Here is a 20149-nt window from a genome sequence, read left to right on the forward strand (position 1 = left end):
GATAAGAGGGAGCGTCGTCACTAATAAAACACAATCCAAGGATGAGACGCGTCCCTTAGTTCCTTATCGACGCGCTGCTCACGTTAGCGCCGCGTATCTGCGTACCTAAGTGTCGTTGTTGGGCTGCCGGCACCGACAAAACATGCTTCAGTTTACAGTCAAACGGAGGACATCAGTCAAAATACACAGGACACCTTCAAGAAATGACTCGGGCTTATTTTGTAACAGAGTGTTAACCGCACGATATGTGTGTCTGTCTGCATGCGTGTTTGTGTGCGAGTGTGCGTGCATATCATGATTGATGACCTCATTTGGTCTTTCAAGGCACACACTTCCACTTCCTGTATCACGACAGTGACTCCAAACATCGGTCAAATAATCCTTCACAAATTCCAGAGAGGCACGACTCGCATCTGTGCTTTGCATTTACAAGAGCAAAAGTCACTTTGGCAAAATACACATTGAGCATCAAAAATAGGAGGGAAAAGTCATTCCGAAAAATAAGTTAATTTTACAAAACAAAAGTGTCTGGCTATAGGAAATACTGCAGTACAACTTGCCGACACTTTTGCATGTCGGCACGGAACAAGTCCCACTGAAGACACTTTGAAACCAACAAAATATTTCGTCGTCCTTCCAAATAGTCCTCTTATGAATGCTTTGCCAAAACGGGAACGTTTGCATAGAATGAGGAGGCTCGCCTTGGAGCTAATAACGGCGCACAAGTGGCACTTTAACAGTCTTGATCTCTGCTATATGGGAAGACTTTTGGATGATGCAGCTGGTGGTCCCGGGGGCACTGTCCTTCCCCTGCGCCAAGTTGGTCAAGGCCATGGCGGCATTGATCTCCTTCCAGTACGTCTCATCTTTGCCCTTCACCTTCTCCTGGTGTTCAGCTCTGACGCCACCGCTGATGACACGCAAACGTGGGCCATGAAGGAAACAAAAACAGTGAGCGGAGAGAGATTAAGATGTGGTCAACGTTCGTGATGCCGTTTTCCTTCTCGGTGCGAGTTGAAATCATTCGGGGCGGGGGCGGGTGTCGTACCCAAAAGACAACATTAGCGTTTAGCATCTTTTTTACACCCTTTCCACCCCCCGGCAAAATGAATCGGTAAGACAAAGGACGGTGAACTCACTTGTCATATTTACTCGATCCGTGCTCTGCGGTTTCTGAAAGAGGAAATAAAATGACTTAAATTCAAGTGATTTATTGTGCGGTGGGTTTCTAGGTATCAGTTTGTGCTTTCTGGATAAGAATATTTCCGAAAAAGCCAGCAGGAAAGAAAGTGGCTAATAGGATCGAGACTCGTGACTCATGGACTCCATTCTGTAATATTTAGTTCAAAAACAATTCGGCCCCCGCCAATGTAATTGTGAGGAAATCATTTAGCAAATGACTGAGCGTGAAAGACGTTGCAACATGAGTCAGTGAGCACTCTCTCTTTTTTTTTTTTTTCCCTCCTAAAATGGAAGCAATCATTATCTCATATGTAAATCATTAGCAGGCAATAACATCGTCATTAGACGATCTAACCAACTTTCTCTTCAGGGCAACCGGCCTGTTTACTTCAAGATGTTGTTGAATAGGAGAGGAACACCAAAAGCATGTCAGTGTGTGTTCCGTGTTGAGTGACGAGCTCGAGACTCGAACTGTGTTTTGCTTGCAGTGAGTATGATGACACACTTTTGGCTTGGCGGAGGCATTGAAAGAGAGAGCCGAGCATCTGGATATCTTCGCCAGTCGCTTTCTTTAAGCTACCCAAACACACAGCTAAAGCCCTGGGAGACTTTAAGTAGCTCAGTCTTGACTAGGTACGGAGGATTTACAGACACAAAAACATTTGAAAGAGAGCCAGCTATATTTTTAGTCCAAAAAAATAAATAATACCGGTACTTGTGTTTTTCTTTCTCTGAGCATTGAAATACATTAGCAATTGCCAGTCTCATTTACTTTCGGCGCCGTTGTTTCAAACGAGAGAAAAGGCTTATAAGCGATGGTCCATATGCCTGTTTTCTGTATCGCTTGTCATTTGGGTCATGGTGAGCTGGACCCAAGCCCTGCTGACTCGGGTTGATTCTCGAGCAGCCAATCACAAGGCATGTTTTGGGGGAATGGAAATGTGGATGGGGAAATGTGCAAACTCCACAAAGGATGGCCGCAGGTTTTCTGTGGTAAGTTCAGATCGTGAACTCGGAAATGTGGTCGAAGGAGCTCACCACGAGGTTGAAGCCATCCCTTCCATGGGAGTTGACCTCCCAACCGAGAGTCATCACATTGGGTTCAACTTTCGAATTGTCTTCTCGTATAAGGTGCTCTGACGAGGCGATGGTACAAGTTCATAAAAACAAAGAAACTGAGAGGTTTCTTGATTTTATCATGGTTGATAATGATCATCTGAAAAAAGAAAATTTTTGATGTCTGCACTGTATTTTTTTTTTTTTTTTCATTCTGTTGAAAAATTCTGTTCATGATATGGTACAATAGTCCTCGGACATTTTCTTGCTTCAGTGTTTGAGGTACGGTGACCCTTCCTCAAGGATGCAAATAGTCGAACAACATTTCAGTCAATCTCCATGAAGAACAAAGTTGCTTATGGAACTAAACAAAGGGTGAGACACAAATTTTGGCAATCGAGTCAAGATGGAGCAGGAATAAAAAATCATCGTACATCATGCAGCGCGAAGCAGAAAGCGGTCAACAACAAAAAAGTTTGTTCTGTTCTTGCATTGCAGCATTAAGTGTTCCAAGTGCTTCTCTGTGTTCTGCTTATTGCACATTGACACACAGTGAAGGCGTTGCTTTGACAAGGAGGGTGAATGTGTGCCTGATTAGAACATTTCCTTTCCGTTGCATATTCCGTAGAGAGAAATACCACTTCACAGTATAATTCTCAAATCGCTGGCGGACAGAAGACGAGGGGAACGTCGGCACAAGTGTAGAAACCACAAACTCAAAGTCCCTCAAAGCATTCCAATGAAATCCCCTGGCTTACCCCCCCGATGTCCTATCAGTGGTCAGTCTTGATTTGGCTTGATCACAGAGGCATTTTCTTTGATTGACATTGTTCACTTGTCTGTGCTCTACTTGTTCACCTCTGCAAGGAAGTGTTGTAACAAGCCTGGATCCAGGTACTGGACAAGGCCCATTTCGGTAGCTGCCAGCCAAAATAAATGCAAGACTTCCTGTCAATGTTTGGCGTTATGCTCTGTCGAGAATCAGCACTTCTTCTACCATTCCAAAATATTTTTATGAAAACTTTTAACGCATACAAGCTCTTCTTCAACTTCTGTTTTTTTTTTTCCCCCTCTCTCATTCTTTGGAGTTGTATAGCTTGAAACGAGTGACTACACGGCCAATACTTGAAGAGAGTAAATGCATCCTGTTCATTCCATTTCCATCTGTTCTCTCTGCCTGACTGTGGATTGGCAACATTCACCATCATCACAGTGGTGTAATGATAGGGCCGATGTTCAGATGATGTTTATATTCCCCCATGATATATTAGCTCAGTGTTTGGATACTCGTTGGCAGCGAGTTGCTCGACTTCAGCGACATGAAAGCCGGGCAACATGTGGGGCCAAAGTGTGGGCAGACGGTCGCCCGGGTGTGTGTCTTTCCATCCACCTTTGAAAGTGTTTTAAGTATGTGTGAGGCAGCGATCCACTAAGAACATCCAGCATGACAGACCCAGACGGTTTTATGATTCGGAATAGCCACTTTTGGTCGAGCCGCTTTTTTGTACAGACAAAACCAAGCGAGAGAACAGATAGGGCAAGTTTGCTCATCCCATGGACTATCTCCAACGGCCAAACTACCAGTATTAGCAGTCGGCAAAACAGAGCAGTATTTGTTGGTCGGTCTATTTAATTTTGCCAGCAAGATCGAGTACACGGGCCCGTGGAGCCTTATCAGCCCGATGCAGAAGAAGATCTCATGTGCCCCAAATTATTAGTCTTCTCATCGTGTCTTACAGCAGGTACACCCACAAGGGGAGATGACGTAACTTAAACGACGTCTTTATTTTTCCTATGTGTGACTCCACGGTCTGAACTGGCTTCACCTGGTCTGTCGAAGTGCGCCGAATGGTGCTATAGAAGTCGAAAATCCAAAGTCCAAAGAAGCCTAAAATCTAACACTGGATGTTGAAAAGAGAAAATCTAAAATATTTGCATTCTCCTCTGGATACGCGCATCAATGTAAAGAGCACTTCCTTATAGCTTTGTGGAAATCAGCTTTGGGTAACGCTGCTAACTTAACAATCAACCAGCCAAATGCAAACGTGACAGTGATCCACACAGTTATTTTTGTTGCACAGTGCTTGGCAGAAGTCCTAAGAAGTGACCTGTAGCCTGCTTATTCCTGTGGTACAGCGGGCCACCTGTCTTCACTTTTGGTATCCCACAACCATTGGATCCGATACCACTGTTCTCCCCCTAAAAAAAAACTGTTTCCAAAGCTAAGTGCCTAAAACATCTAAAAGTCACATCTTATAAAACAAAAGCTATGCCAAAGAGAATACAAATCTCCACTGAATGACTAACAACTGTTATCTTTTTCATTCTCTTTCCTGTTTTTTTTTTTTTTCTTGCTTCCCTGCTTTGCTGCTGAAGACTGGAGTAGACGTTGTCGCTGTTGCCTTTGGGCTCCATTGTCAGTGGGGTTTCACGCAACACCGAAGGGGAAAACTAAGAAGTCTGATGGTTTCTGGCATGGGGCTGCAAGTCCAAAAATACGAGCTCACTTAACATCCCTGCGGGGTGATGGTGGGAGGGCGTAAAGAGGGCAAAAAAGGAAAAAAAAAACAAAAAACAAAAAACACGAAACCTCGCGAAAATGAGAGGAAAATAAACCGGGGCTGACAAATTAAAGAGAGGATGAGGTTACACCTGTTCGGATGAGTGCGGCCCAAAATCATCATTCCCATGTGGTGCTGTTGTTAGCAACATACAACAATAAACAAGCCCGATGCGCTGTCGTGCAAACCGTGGGAAGGTCCGCATAGCGACCACAAACAAACGCACACTTTTATATTGACAATGTGTGGCGAGCCTCGGGCAGGGTCGGGAGCTCATCCTGCCTCAGTGTCAAGTCTCTAAATTTTACATGCTGCCTAAAAAGTAAAGCGTAAGTGTCCGAAGACACCTTAATAGGTGTTGCTGTTAGCTTTGTTATAATTACGGTTGGCCTTCTTCAAGCCTCGACTGATTTGATTTGATAATTATTATTATAATATATTATATTATACATAAATACATTCGAGAGGAGTGGCTAACTACGACAAGGTGTTCGGCAATGGTGTATTGATAGATGTAAAGAAAAAATGAAATCTTTCCGACAAGTTAACAAAAACCAAGATTTTTCTTGTCGTGAAAACGCACCAAATTCCAGGCTGGACGTCGAGAAGGGAGGAAATGAGGTGAACAGATTTCCACTGAAACAGCTCATCGGCATTCTGCTCGACGCTAACCTGCAACTGTAGGTCAAGACTTGAACAGATCACTGTGTAATTATAAAGTCCCTTGGATGTCTCAGGCAGCCGAAATATGAGTCAGGGGTTACTGTCATCATAGGCCGTTGGATGGAAAACATATTAACCACTTTTACCGCCTTTGCCATGACGCAACTTTTACCGACGTCCCGTTCAAATTGCTGGATGGGCAGATGTGAAATGCTTGGACGCAGGTTTGAACTTCAAATCAAAGAGGAAGGGGACGGGCCGCCGCGCGAGATCTAACGACATCTCCTGATGTGGTTTCTGATTTGAAACCAAGCCACGGCCTTGATTAGGAGGCGCGACACCGAGGGACCCGCTGATGCCTTTGGGCTTGTTCGGTTTCACGTTTTCCTTAATGATCTGTATGTTTAACAATGTCAAGAGCGGTCTGTCGCCTGCACTCCGCCAACTCCGCTTTATTATTTGTCCTTGCGGCCATTTCTGTCCAACGCGCACTTATGCTGCCCATGTGAATCAGTCACTTGCGCTCATCGAGCCAAAGACTCGAAACAAGGTGCAAATCAAGTGACAAGTCGGCAGGCCTACGCCGTCTGACCGGTACCGAGACAGTGCTCGGAAATGACTCCGTCACGCACTTCACGGCTTTGTTGCCGTGAGCGTCTGGCAGATGTCACACTGCCGGCTGTCAACAGAAGTGAGGAACTCGTCTGAGCAAGATGAAGAAACAAACTTGTTTCCGCTGTCTAAAGGCTGCCAAGTTGTCACTGTGTTTACGTGTGCCGGTAAACAGAGCGTAATCAGGGCTCCAGTAAATCAGCCAGAAGGAGAAGACAAGAGAAGTAAATATATTGTCAAAGCCTGTGTCTCCTCTTTTTGTGTGTGTGGCGAGGCAAACTGCTGCAGGAACGCGGCGGACAAACAACAGACCGTCATTTCCATGATGAGGAAGATCGGGGCTTTATGTCACGTCGCCTGACAACACGAGTCAGACAAAAATGATCTAGACGGAAGATTCAAACGTCAACAACGGGAGTCGCGCCGCAACGACCTTCACCGCAGGAGGGATTGCTTGGTCCACTGGTGATGAAACGATGAAACTCTTACCGCGGGCTTGACACCAAAGCAGGTACAAATGAGTCGCTTTGAGCAGGACTGTCTTTGCTCAAATAGCGGCCAGGAGTGTTTATGTGCCGCACCGCAGGGAGCACTTAGTGTTTATTTGAAGGAGGTGCCTGTTCGAGTGGAGACCTTGATTTGCACGAATGGTTGTTTATAGGGCTACACAGCCTGCTGTTCGTAGACGGGTCGACATACAAATGTTACGTTTATGAGACAATCGGAATGGAACGTACAACTGCCAGAACTGTTTGAGCTGATGCTATTATTTAAGGGAATAGGTCATTCCAGTCATGTGAACTCGTGCTTTGTCCAAAGACACTTATTTCAAACTAAATTGTCTCCCACAAAATTGGAAAGTCGGAAATTTCCATCCTCAAACTTGGAGAAGAGGAATAGAATCTGAGAAAATGGATTGATTCTGACCTCAATGAGATGCAAACATATGATGTCACACAATAATGGTCATGCCAAAAGTTAAGAAATTCACGGTACAGTGCGAAACAATTTTATGAGAGTACTGTAAGACACAGCTGTCCTAAACTAACAAAATGAAGGATATATTTCTGTCACGGTTAATACAATAAGGCAGGATGGCAAAGCTCTTCAATCAAAAAATATAACTCTTATTGATGTTTGAATGTTATGCTGTATTAATTTCGGAGTCCCCATTGAGCTGGATCAATTTTGACTATATTTGACATTCCTCATCCCTCTTCGAAATGGTAAAACGGTGGGAGCTTCCTGAATAGGAGAGAATCTGCATGAAGGCGCGTGATGCCTCTTGTGACAATTGGTCCATTCAACTTGTTGTACACTGCGTATGGCATCCATTGAATTTGAATTTGTTACACTACAATAGTCACGTTTGACAAGCAATACTACGTCCTCATAAAAGCTTCCTCTCTGCTTAATCTCAGCGTATTGTTGTCGACACTGCTGACGACGGAATGGAAACCGTTTCCTTCACAGACGAGGGCAGCGGGCAACTGTGTTCTCTGAATGCCATGATCTGATTTTGGGCGTGTCGAGTTGACGATTTAAAAACGATCAGGTTGAGAGGCCTCAGGATGAGATTCGTTTAAACAATGTCTGCATTGGTCCGTCCACATCGCCGCAGGAGTGACGTTAGAAAGAGGGTCAGACCACAACTCTGCCAATTTTCAGTCGTTTCCCACTGTTGGATCCGCCAGTCCCTGAAGAACACATTCGTTTTTTGGTTTGTTTTGTTTTGTTTTTGTTTTTTTACGTCACTGCAGACTACAATGTGGTCTGACAAGAGGGCACGCAAGAGTGTGTTCATGGCATGGGAAAGACATACACATATACATATAAACACACATATAAACACACAGACACATTTTTATATATAAAATGTTGACAGACAACCAATTCCATTATTCATCCATCCCAGCCATTGACATCTTAAACCAGAAGTTCAAGTTAAAACCAGCATGGCCGCTGACAATAATACGTGAAACCTGCCGGTGGCCACTTGCCTCAGGAATTCGCGTCTTTTCCACATCAATGGAATCACTTGCACCACATTCACCATCTGGCTACTGTATTCATCAACCTGAGTCCATAAAGTCGAAATTCTAGCCAAATATGCCTCTGTCAACATTGTGTAATGTGTCTGACCGAGATCACTCAGTCGCTTCTGGCAAGAACGTTAGGACTTATTTGGCGAATAATGATCTATACGACACCGGACGGGGCGAAATCTAGTACCGAGCAAGAAGAAAAACATTCAGCCAGATTCCTGCCATTTAATATCCCATTAAAGGGTCATTTGGCATCAATGCCTGGCATGTGCGATGGAATTCTACTGTTCCTTGCCTTCAATGAAATTCCCCAAAGGCTTTGGACTCTAGGTGTGTGTGTTTGTACTGGACATTGTGTGTCAAGCTTGTGAATGGTAGGTGTGTGTGTTGTGTGTGTGTGCGCGCACGCGCAAGTCATTTTAAGCTGGCAGAAGTTTAGTTTTCCATCGAAGTAAATCTACACCCTCCATCTCCTGCCACGTCTGACTGCCCTCTGTAGTCAGAGATAACACCGTGGGTTCACGACATCATTAATGTATGATATATATATATATATATATATATATATGGGTCTATACGCGGAGTTGCTGCTGGCAAGCTTGCACCCTGCTCACTAGCTTGTTTTTTAGCCAATGGCGTGATGGTTGCCAGGGGTTCCACTTCTGCCTCAACCAATCACAACTAATATGTCAGCAGGAATTCCTCAAAAGAATGTGCCTAAAGAAACGCAATGTGTTTTTGTCCTCTACTTTTGTGTCCCTGCCCGACTGAAAATGGACGACGCATTGCCATGCAAAATGCCGTGTGTTTATTTAACTTGGGAAAATGAAATTCAAGTCAGACAAGAAAATTCAGAAAATCTAAACTTCCTGTTTCATTGAGATTAACTGCCAACACATTCATTCAAAGGAGACATAATAGGCCACCCCCCAAAAAAAATCTGCTCTCATATGTCAAAAAATGCTCGAGTGTGTGACAAGCTTTGGTCAAAATCTTCCAAGGATCAAGATAAACTGCACTTTTTTTAAAACCTTGTTTTAACAGTCTTCAGCCTATTCTGCAGTATGTATGAGCCACTGCTCACCCTGGTGTGCAGCTCTGCTTACCTTTTATAAGTGATAGGGGTTTCCCATAGACTGGTGGTTACTTCAAATTTGAGGTCTGATCAAAATTTGAACAGACACATTCTCAGAGCTCCGTTCACAAATTGACATGTCACACTTGATATGAAGGCAGGCATGCGAGAGACTCTAATATTTGGAAATAAGCAAAATCAGATTTTCTGAAGCGCGTGCTCGGATCAGAGGAGTCACTTGTCCTCAGACAACTTTCCATGTGTAAAGTAAAAGCTTTTTTGATTATTTGTACCAAGGCCAACATATCACATTAAACATTAATATGAAGAAGCTACTCACTATTAAAAACATTCAGACAGTTCGATACAGTTGTCCTTGAATTGGATTCCACCATTTAAATTCAAGCCACACTTTGTCTTCATTCCTATTTTTCTCCCTATCTTTCACACACACACACACACACAGCCCCTTGCTCCTATAATAAAAACCACATTTGTCCATGTGAGGAATTTTGAACAAAACAAGCTTCTAAGATCCATTCACTGCTGCAGAACGTGTCCATGTTAACCACAATGTAAAAAAAAAAAAAAAAAAACTTGGTTACAAAGACGTAATTAAAAAAAAGGGCTCGATGTTTGAAGAAGAAGAACCAGCACAGATGTGGCCTTCACAGTTTGGATGAGCCACAGTGTGAAACGTCTGCGAAATGACATTGCTGAATTCAAAATACTTTTGTAGACTGTATCTAGTTGGCATCGCTAACAAATGCAAAGTGTTGCATTCAAATAATGTCTTACTTCACCCTCCATGATCCATGCATCAATTCTCTATCCTGCTTCATATCGCACATCTCAGCTGATATCCTGATATATACAACCATGCATATTCACACCGGTGGAGTCCCAGATTACAAAAACAATTCATGTTTTTGGGATGTGGGAGGAAGTCTTAAAAGCCAGAATAGCTCATTTGCAATGTTCTCTGAGCTGTGTTTGTGATCTACGGTTACACTGTTAAACATTATCTTCTCACATTTATTTTTTCATACGTTTTCAAAATTAAGTACGTGGATGGCTTATGAATAGGGAGGATTACTGTTCACTTCATTCTTCTCGCCAATAAAATAACAAACCGGGCAATATGAAGCTTTGTCTTGGCCGCTAGATTGTTTTCCAATCTGTAGAACAATATTGAACAACATTTTATGGGACACTCATAATACTACTGGACGATTAAAGATTTGGATTCCTGACATATAATGACCTTTCCTTGATCATTTGTGACTTTTTGTGCAAGCAAGCTCTATTACATCCATTTAACAACTTTCTATACCGCTGTCCAGGGCAACTGTGCGCTCAATTTACGCCAGATGACTTTGGAGGAAAAGCAGACGACACGCTGGATTTATTGCCAGTCAATCACAGGGGAGGATTGTAATTATCAAGAATTATTAGAAGTCTGTTTGGATACGATACGTTTTTATATTTAGTTCGGTTGGCGGAAATCATGTCCAGGGCTGGACTGGCCATCTGGCGTACAGGTCAGATGACTGGTGGGCTGGCCTTTCTTGGAGCCAATATGCAGTGCTATTTAATTATTATTTTCCTCCATTTTGCCCCTACGAGACCGGTTCATAATTTAAAGGGAGCAGTCGGTGAGCTAAAGCTATGTGGTAGCCATGGGTGGTCAGGAGTCATGTTTGAATACAAATTTCATCAGAATCTGTCCAAAGAAGAGCATGTTGATTTTTACAGTCAGTGTCAATTATACGTGTCCAAAGGCCAGAATGTCAGGGTCAATTATCATTATTATAACTATTTTTATATTTTTTTGTGGCAGTTCAGTCTAGCGTGGCTTTATTGAAGAGAGATTTAGAAAAGGATCACCGGATAGTTGATAACACCGTTTTTAAAAATAACGCCGCGTGTGAGCTTTAAAGAAGAAATGCGTTCGTCTACTCTCTCCACAGGACCTTGTGGAAAGGATGAAAAGCAGGCCAAACGGTAGTCTTAGGGGAGAGCATGTTCCATATAGCCTTGTTGTGTCTGGCTTGCTAAGAGCCTGCTCAGAGGAGCTGGCTGGAGGGAATTCCTTGTCTGCTGAGAGTGTGTGCTTCGATGTGCGAACATGTGTGCAACTGGGACTCATAACTGCATTAAGAAAATCACATTCCTTCCACCATTTAAATTCAAGCCACACTTTGTCTTCATTCCTATTTTTCTCTCTCTCTCTCACACACACACACACACACAGCCCCTTGCTCCTATAATAAAAACCACATTTGTCCATGTGAGGAATTTTGAACAAAACAAGCTTCTAAGATCCATTCACTGCTGCAGAACGTGTCCATGTTAACCACAATGTAAAAAAAAAAAAAAAAGACTTGGTTACAAAGACTAAATTAAAAAAAAGGGCTCGATGTTTGAAGAAGAAGAACCAGCACAGATGTGGCCTTCACAGTTTGGATGAGCCACAGTGTGAAACGTCTGCGAAATGACATTGCTGAATTCAAAATACTTTTGTAGACTGTATCTAGTTGGCATCGCTAACAAATGCAAAGTGTTGCATTCAAATAATGTCTTACTTCACCCTCCATGATCCATGCATCAATTCTCTATCCTGCTTCATATCGCACATCTCAGCTGATATCCTGATATATACAACCATGCATATTCACACCGGTGGAGTCCCAGATTACAAAAACAATTCATGTTTTTGGGATGTGGGAGGAAGTCTTAAAAGCCAGAATAGCTCATTTGCAATGTTCTCTGAGCTGTGTTTGTGATCTACGGTTACACTGTTAAACATTATCTTCTCACATTTATTTTTTCATACGTTTTCAAAATTAAGTACGTGGATGGCTTATGAATAGGGAGGATTACTGTTCACTTCATTCTTCTCGCCAATAAAATAACAAACCGGGCAATATGAAGCTTTGTCTTGGCCGCTAGATTGTTTTCCAATCTGTAGAACAATATTGAACAACATTTTATGGGACACTCATAATACTACTGGACGATTAAAGATTTGGATTCCTGACATATAATGACCTTTCCTTGATCATTTGTGACTTTTTGTGCAAGCAAGCTCTATTACATCCATTTAACAACTTTCTATACCGCTGTCCAGGGCAACTGTGCGCTCAATTTACGCCAGATGACTTTGGAGGAAAAGCAGACGACACGCTGGATTTATTGCCAGTCAATCACAGGGGAGGATTGTAATTATCAAGAATTATTAGAAGTCTGTTTGGATACGATACGTTTTTATATTTAGTTCGGTTGGCGGAAATCATGTCCAGGGCTGGACTGGCCATCTGGCGTACAGGTCAGATGACTGGTGGGCTGGCCTTTCTTGGAGCCAATATGCAGTGCTATTTAATTATTATTTTCCTCCATTTTGCCCCTACGAGACCGGTTCATAATTTAAAGGGAGCAGTCGGTGAGCTAAAGCTATGTGGTAGCCATGGGTGGTCAGGAGTCATGTTTGAATACAAATTTCATCAGAATCTGTCCAAAGAAGAGCATGTTGATTTTTACAGTCAGTGTCAATTATACGTGTCCAAAGGCCAGAATGTCAGGGTCAATTATCATTATTATAACTATTTTTATATTTTTTTGTGGCAGTTCAGTCTAGCGTGGCTTTATTGAAGAGAGATTTAGAAAAGGATCACCGGATAGTTGATAACACCGTTTTTAAAAATAACGCCGCGTGTGAGCTTTAAAGAAGAAATGCGTTCGTCTACTCTCTCCACAGGACCTTGTGGAAAGGATGAAAAGCAGGCCAAACGGTAGTCTTAGGGGAGAGCATGTTCCATATAGCCTTGTTGTGTCTGGCTTGCTAAGAGCCTGCTCAGAGGAGCTGGCTGGAGGGAATTCCTTGTCTGCTGAGAGTGTGTGCTTCGATGTGCGAACATGTGTGCAACTGGGACTCATAACTGCATTAAGAAAATCACATTCCTCAACACAAGCGCCGTGTCAAATACAACAACGGGGATGGGAAGTGAGTGTGATCAACAGGCTTATGAATAACACTGCAGCTGCAAAAAGTAAAACAAAAGCGTGCAGATGGAGGGGACACGGAATGAAAGACGGAGAAGGAATGCAAGAAACGTGGCTCCTTACCAGCGCGATAAACAAAGTTCGCCTCTGCCTCCGAGGAGGTCGGCGAGAGCAACTCGTCGTCGTACTCGTTGGAGCTGAAGGAGCCGGAGTGGTTCCTCTTGCGAGCATCCATGACAGCGTTGGCCACCATGACATGACGCAGTGAGTCGTTGAGATAGCGGTGCAACAGGCTGCTCTTGTATTTGGGCGGCGACACGTAGTCATCGGCCAGCGAGGCGGCTTCGGTGGCCGAGGGGAGGCCCGCTCCCATCCCCATGGCCATGCCCATCATGGTCGAGCCTTCCTTCTTAATGACACTCTGGTACATGGGTTTGGTGAACTCCACGGCAGTGTTCTGGGTCCTCTGAGGATTGTTGCCATCTGATACATGGAAATCATGCAAAGACATTAGGAATTTTCCAAACATGGTGAAGTCATATACTCGTGCTTTATACGGTACGTCCACTATTTATGAATGTATTCTGGAAATATAATAATAATAATACATTTTATTTGTAATATAAGGCACACAAACAGTCGGTAGATCCATTTGTGATGGCTCATCATCACAATAAGGAAGCTATGTGAACAAACACAAATGTAGAAACTGAAGTGGCAAACTCAAACAAGTCAAATGTAGAATTTGAGTCACAATTGCAGACACGTAGTTGGATGGATACCACTGTGATGTCAGTCAAAAGAGTGCAATATGTTTGTCTCGGCTCAATGAAGTCACTAGTAATTATTGCCATAATACTGTATATGTTGTTCTTTATGATTTTTAATGACACTTTTCGATGCCACGAGGGTGACTAATACTGTATTTTATTTTAAAATGTAATTGCACGTCATTTTTTGGTTAAGGGCAGTCTGTACACGCACACTTGTGCAGCGCTGAAAAGCGCAGCTCAATAAAAATGAACTTATGTTTCATTTCCGTTGGCATTCCACTCAAGAGAATAAAGCAGCGGAGAAATGTGAGAACAATCCATAATGGATTGGAGATTGTTTCCTCTCCATTTAAAACACATTGCCCCTCTATTTCCGTCTGCAGAAAGCTTGCAGTACGATCCATGGCACTGCGCACTGCTAAGGTAATCAAATTAAATGAGAACCCTGATGAAAGAAGCAGGGGAAGTAGATAAAAAAAAGAAAAAAAAGTTCTGGAAAATCAGATATCAGGAGGGAAATCAAGAGCTCCACTCTGGATCCTTTTGTTGATTGGGCAGGTTAGATGGCGTCTAGGCCAAGTTATGATTACAGCCCATGAAGGTACTCGCTGTCCGCTCACTGCGCAGCCTGAGCAGAGATTCTCAAAGTCCACTTCTATTCTAAAGGCCGTCCAAACAATGTTGATCTGCCGTTATGATCACATGGCCGGCATCCAAGTCTGGCACCTCTCTAAATAAACCTTCAAACATCTCAAAAATTTTCTTTGGGTGCGCAATAGTGGCTACGAAACAAGCCGGAGGAGTTGACAAATAAGAGCGGTCAACGGGTCAGCGGGGACGGGTCTCCACATAAATAGCCCCTGGAGCAAAAGCATAGACTTTAAAAATAATGGTGGGCCTTTCGGTGTATGGGTCAAATGTGGGATAAGGCTGCGGAAAACTTCATAACCATAATGTGACAGGGGGAAGAGTCCGGGAGATATAGCGAGCCACTGGTGGTACAATGGCATGTGGCGGACACAATGCAAACAACATGCGCGCATTCCTTTGCAGCCGCACGCTTGGCCTCTGCCTCTCAAAGGACCTAATTAAAGATTACTCACACCGCAGCGCTCTTCCTCTCTGTTTCAATCCCTCACCGTGCGAGTATATGCTGTATGGTTTCTGTTTATGTATTTATTCCCCGCGCAATGTTTTCTGTCCTGTCGGTGGCCAGCAAGAAGCAATTCTTGCCTCGAGAAGCAGTAAGTGTTTGCAGTAAGTACATAGCTGAAAGAAAGTCAGTCATTCCCAATTGCAGACTGGGCGACAGACGTTGGCTCAGCGGGGTGTCTTAATAACAGCGTTGCAGCCGGCCAGCCTCCGTGACTCTCGGCTAGGTCACACACTTGCCGTAGAATACATTATACGGCGTATACTGTACTCGGAACAACGTTCGGCCTTGTGCTTGCCTCTCCCATGTCCTGAAAGGCTTACGACGAGGGCTAAGAAATGTTATGATATAAGAAGAGCGGCGGGTTCACGTGGGGTTCACACTGGCTTTATATGAACAGACTAGATCAATTTGGGACTGGAAACCCAAGCCATGTAGGGGGTGTAGACTTGGGAGAATTGAACTCTGCTCAGCTCTGGAATGGAATACTTTGGTTATCAATCAGCAGTCATTTGTAGGCCTGTATTTTCAGGGAAATACAATGTGATGCAAAATTTGAACAAGAATGAAGTCTGCGTGAGCGCTAATGCAAAGGACTAATGTAACTCAGCAATCCGTCCGGCCATTTTGAACTACTTTTCACCCTGCACTGCTCATCAGTCAATAGATAACACATAACATCCACACTCACTTTCACACCTATGGAACATTTTGAGTCTTTTTTTTAACATTTTGGAATGTGGAATGAGGAAAATAAAGTGACAGAAGAAAAAAAAAAACACAAGTAGGAAGGTTCAAATTGAGATTAAAACCCCAGAAAGAACCTTTGATGAAAAGGTGGACGTGCTGAAAGCTCGGCAAATGTAGACCTACCACTGTCCTGATAAAATTCAATTCAAGATCCAAACTAAACTAACTGTTGAACAGTCTCCCGCAAATGCTTGTTTAACTTCCAAGACCTTACTAAACTTTAAAAAAAAAAATACTCAATTGTAATTTGAATACAGACAATAAAAAGATGTCAAAAGACCATCAAAAAGTCTACCGTGCAGGATGATATATCATATTTGAAACGTACCATCGGAGCAGCTGTCATCGCTGCTGACGCTCAGTCTCTCAGCATTGCCTTGAACATACTTGTTATAAAGCTTGATCCGAAGGGCCCAGCTCAGGTCGGGCTGCCTCACCGTGTTCTTCAGCCGCCTCCTGGCATTGGCGAACCAATTGGAAACCTGACAAAGAAAGGAAAAGGAGAGTCCGGAAAAACAACGTTACTGTTTTGACTCTTCAACATATCCCCATCCACGGTGGGACAATCAAAACGTCTGCTCAGACTCGACAGACCAAAACAGTCCAGTTACTAAAAGGAATTCCAGACAGTTTCATCTCAGATTTTCTGCACCTAACACCCTCCACATGCTGGACAGCCAATAAAAATCATCTATTATTGACAAATGTTGACGGAGATGGATGTCCTCTATCTTTATTCTGGATTCGCTTGGCATCGTTTCAACAACACATAGTTCCAACGCTGACCTCAAGCAGCGAAAAAAAAAAAAAAAAAGACACTTGAGCCCCTTGAGGAAGAAGGACCGTTAGATGTCACACTGTTTATGCTCAATTGACTTCAAGTGGCTTATGAGTGCAACACTGTCCTCAGTGACAAAGTCACAGACCCACCTGCACCAGGGTCATCTGTGAACCCAAAGCCAGCAGAATCTTCTCCGTCTTAGTGGGGTAAGGGTTGTCCCGGTGCTTGTACAGCCATTGCTTGAGCGGCCGCGCCATATCTTGCAGGGCCTGACGCTTGTGTCGCACTTTGCTGCCACCGGGACGACCCCTGAAAGGGGGCAGGCGAAGCAAAAAGGTCAGCCAGTGATCGTCCAATAGGTTGTGCACAAATGCCATCTTATCACGAGCCACATCAAGCTGATGATTATTCCAGTTCCGCAACGAGAGTTGGAGCAGAAATTGTGCCTCTGACAAAGAAAAGAACGCTCCGTTTTGAGTGACACTGTTTGTCAGAGAGGTATTCATTTAAACAACACATTTATTTTTGTGGTTGTAGTTTACAGTAGCGTGGAACCGCACTCCATCACACGGAAAAGTGTTTATTTTTGTTTAATTGGAGCTTCGAGGCAAAAACTGAATGTTCTCGGTGTCAAGTGGCGCACACCGCAGCAGACTACAACCAGAATAATAAACCTATTGTGAAATCAATGTAGAACAGATCAGAATTGTGACGTCGTATCTCATTATATTGTGTCACCAACATGCACTGTCTGGTGAGAGCATGTGAAAGCGAGATTCTCTGTCATTTTAGTCATGAAAGCGATCATCTGGAGGGTGCATAGGACATCAGATAACTCTTGAAGACATATTCGTTTTCCATGTTGTGGAATTTCAATCTCAGCCTGAAATGACACATGCGAGGTGAACACTTCAGGTGGATGTAAAAAGTGGACCAAAGATCACAGAGTGGAATTAGATGTTCATTTATGAGGCAGGTCACGTTTCCCAGCTTCCAGGTGGTGCAGGTATTGTCAATCCTGACATAAAAAGTAAGCATACGATAGAATGGCAACATTGTCACGATCAGCGGTAAAGACAAATATTGTGGTCATCGCACCCGCAAAAAGCCCATAAAACGCTAACATTATTTTCCATTCCAAAAAGAGGGTCTCTTTTTTTTTTCTGATATGCTCAAGCAGCGTTATGAGAGCCTCACTCTCACCTGCACAAAGGAGAACTTTTGGATTTCAGAAACCTGCAGATGTCAGTATGGTGCAGGACTCGGAGCCCTTCCTTTTTATCTCCCTTAAAAGCTTCCACGCACTGCACGTCACATTTTAGTCTAACCTCATCCCGAGGTTGGTGTTCTCCAAATATTTTCCTTGTAATCTAGATTGGAATGAACATCTTAAAAGTACATTTCACTCCCTGTTCTCAACATTGGTTTTAAACAACGGCCCTGCTCGCACACCGACACACACACATACTCACATTTTTTTACATCTCGAATGAAAGTTCCACTTAAACAGACACCTGACAAGCACCCAAACTCATATCACTCTGTGACTGAAGGTTTCCATTTAAGGTCACTGCCCCCCACCTCACTCTTATGTGCTCAATTAAGAAAAACAACAACCCCCAAAATTCAATAAACCATCTTTTCTTACACCTGTTCCCTGTCACAAGAAAATAAATAAAATACTTGGAAAACCAACACATGGTCGTTGTGTGATGGACTAGACCACACAGAAAGTTGAAGGGCAAATGTATTTATTGGAAGCAGATGGAGAAATGTAGGAGACGGCTACCGAATAAGGCTGACCTAGTTATTACCCCGGCATTAACGAGATGAACAACACCGGCAAAAAACATTCAGCTACTCCTTAATAAGTTATGCTACATTTTGGAAATACTGTATGACGGTCGTCCGATTTGAATCAAGCCTGCTTTACAACTCGACCATGTGGATGCGCTGGCTTAATTGCGCCTAATTGCGCACAGCCACACGCAGAAGCACGAGACCACGACTTGATTCCAAAAGTAAAGCGAATATATTCATGGTTCAGGCCATGGAATGAGTACGTCTCACCTGAGCTTCATTTCCCCATCATGTCACTGTTTCTTTTTTTGTTTGTTTGCGGGGGGCGCACAAGTCAAACACCGAATTCGTCTGCAATCGCTCTGCGCTCGAAATGTGGTCGAAGTGAACTCAGGGTGCAAGTGGTTTTCATCCGCTCCCGATCGACCTTGGAGCTTGACTTACCCGTTCCGTCTGTGTCGGATGGCCTGGTTGTCCATGATGGCCTGGTTGCTGGAGAGAAGGTCCGGGTGTTGTCCATCCATGACTTCTAAGTAATTTCTGCTGCTCCTCTCCACCTCGTTGGCCTTGTCCTCAAACAGAACCTGGCCGCTCAGCTTGTTAAACACGATGGCGTTCATCTTTGGCCAGATCGTCCCCGAGTTGCGCAAAAATGAAAAGATCCCCGCGGGTGCGTCACAGGGCGCAAGTGTCTCCCCTGTGAAGGACATGCGCGCGTTTAGCAATGGTGGACTTCAAGTCGTACTTAGTAGGAATATAAATGCTCCGTATGCCTTCGCACTTCGTTTGCTGGGTTGTGTTTCCATACAATTTAAAGTTTGTTTCTCGTGTAAACATTCCATTTTTTTTTTTTTGATAAAACTGCAAAGTTTAAAATGAATTGCATGCCCCTGCCAGGTTCACGTCGGGAAATCAGACTTTATCATTCCAAATGTTTTTGTTTTTTTGCATCAAACCAGCGTTTCAACAACTTTTCTTTTTAGCATTAAAAATATCCAACATGATTTTCGTTCATCTTTTTAAAAAAGCAACGTGCAGACGATTGATAAAACATCAAGTCAAAACAAGTGCACGCGGCAAATTCTGATTTAATGTCCGTTCATGCAACGTGGATTAATTGGCATGCACACTTTGAAGGCATCACAGACAACGCTGCGGGCTGTCGAGTCGGCTATTGCATTTGCATTTGCATTTGTCAATTATCATTATTGCACGTGTCCCACGCAGGAATAAATGTGCGCTGCGGTCACGTGGACTGATACCGTGTACTAATTACGCCTATGCAGGACAGTTCCGTTCTTAAGTACGACACGTATGATTGACGTCAATAATTAACTCTGAATCCCCACTGAAGTGCCCCTTGCAAATTCGCCTCCGCTGCATCGCCAATTCTAGGCGATAAAAGAACCGATGCATGCATAACTAACGGCTAAGCCAATCTTGCGCGCTTCCGTTACCTGTCCCGGGCTCCTCCGGAGTCGGTCCGCGGTGTAGAGCAGTAATCCTGTCTCCTCCGGCCCATTCCCCACTCACATGTTCCCCTCCGGAGATGTTGCGCCCAAAATCACGGAGCTCCGTCTCCTCCGCAGCTTTATCCGGCGACCTGCGCCGCTCAGCCCGGGACTCTGAATATGTCACTCTGCTCATGTTTCCTCGCACACAAGCCGAGCCTGCGAACATACTGTGGATGGCTTAG

The 20149-nt window shown here is 43.7% G+C and overlaps 1 protein-coding gene across 1 annotated transcript; it reads right to left on the reverse strand.

Annotated features, from left to right (window-relative positions):
• Positions 1-286: 286 nt before the first annotated feature.
• Positions 287-20108, reverse strand: mkxa (mohawk homeobox a). Its single transcript, XM_019866892.1, has 7 exons — positions 19911-20108; positions 18898-19150; positions 16803-16962; positions 16201-16354; positions 13320-13679; positions 1140-1173; positions 287-910 (listed from the first exon to the last, which is right to left on the reverse strand). Exons 1-7 carry the CDS (start codon positions 20098-20100, stop codon positions 709-711), a joined length of 1353 nt encoding a protein of 450 aa, XP_019722451.1. The 5' UTR covers positions 20101-20108; the 3' UTR covers positions 287-708.
• Positions 20109-20149: the final 41 nt, after the last annotated feature.

Source organism: Hippocampus comes, unplaced genomic scaffold, assembly GCF_001891065.2.
Source record: "Hippocampus comes isolate QL1 unplaced genomic scaffold, H_comes_QL1_v1.1 scaffold322, whole genome shotgun sequence".
Classification (NCBI taxonomy): domain Eukaryota; kingdom Metazoa; phylum Chordata; class Actinopteri; order Syngnathiformes; family Syngnathidae; genus Hippocampus; species Hippocampus comes.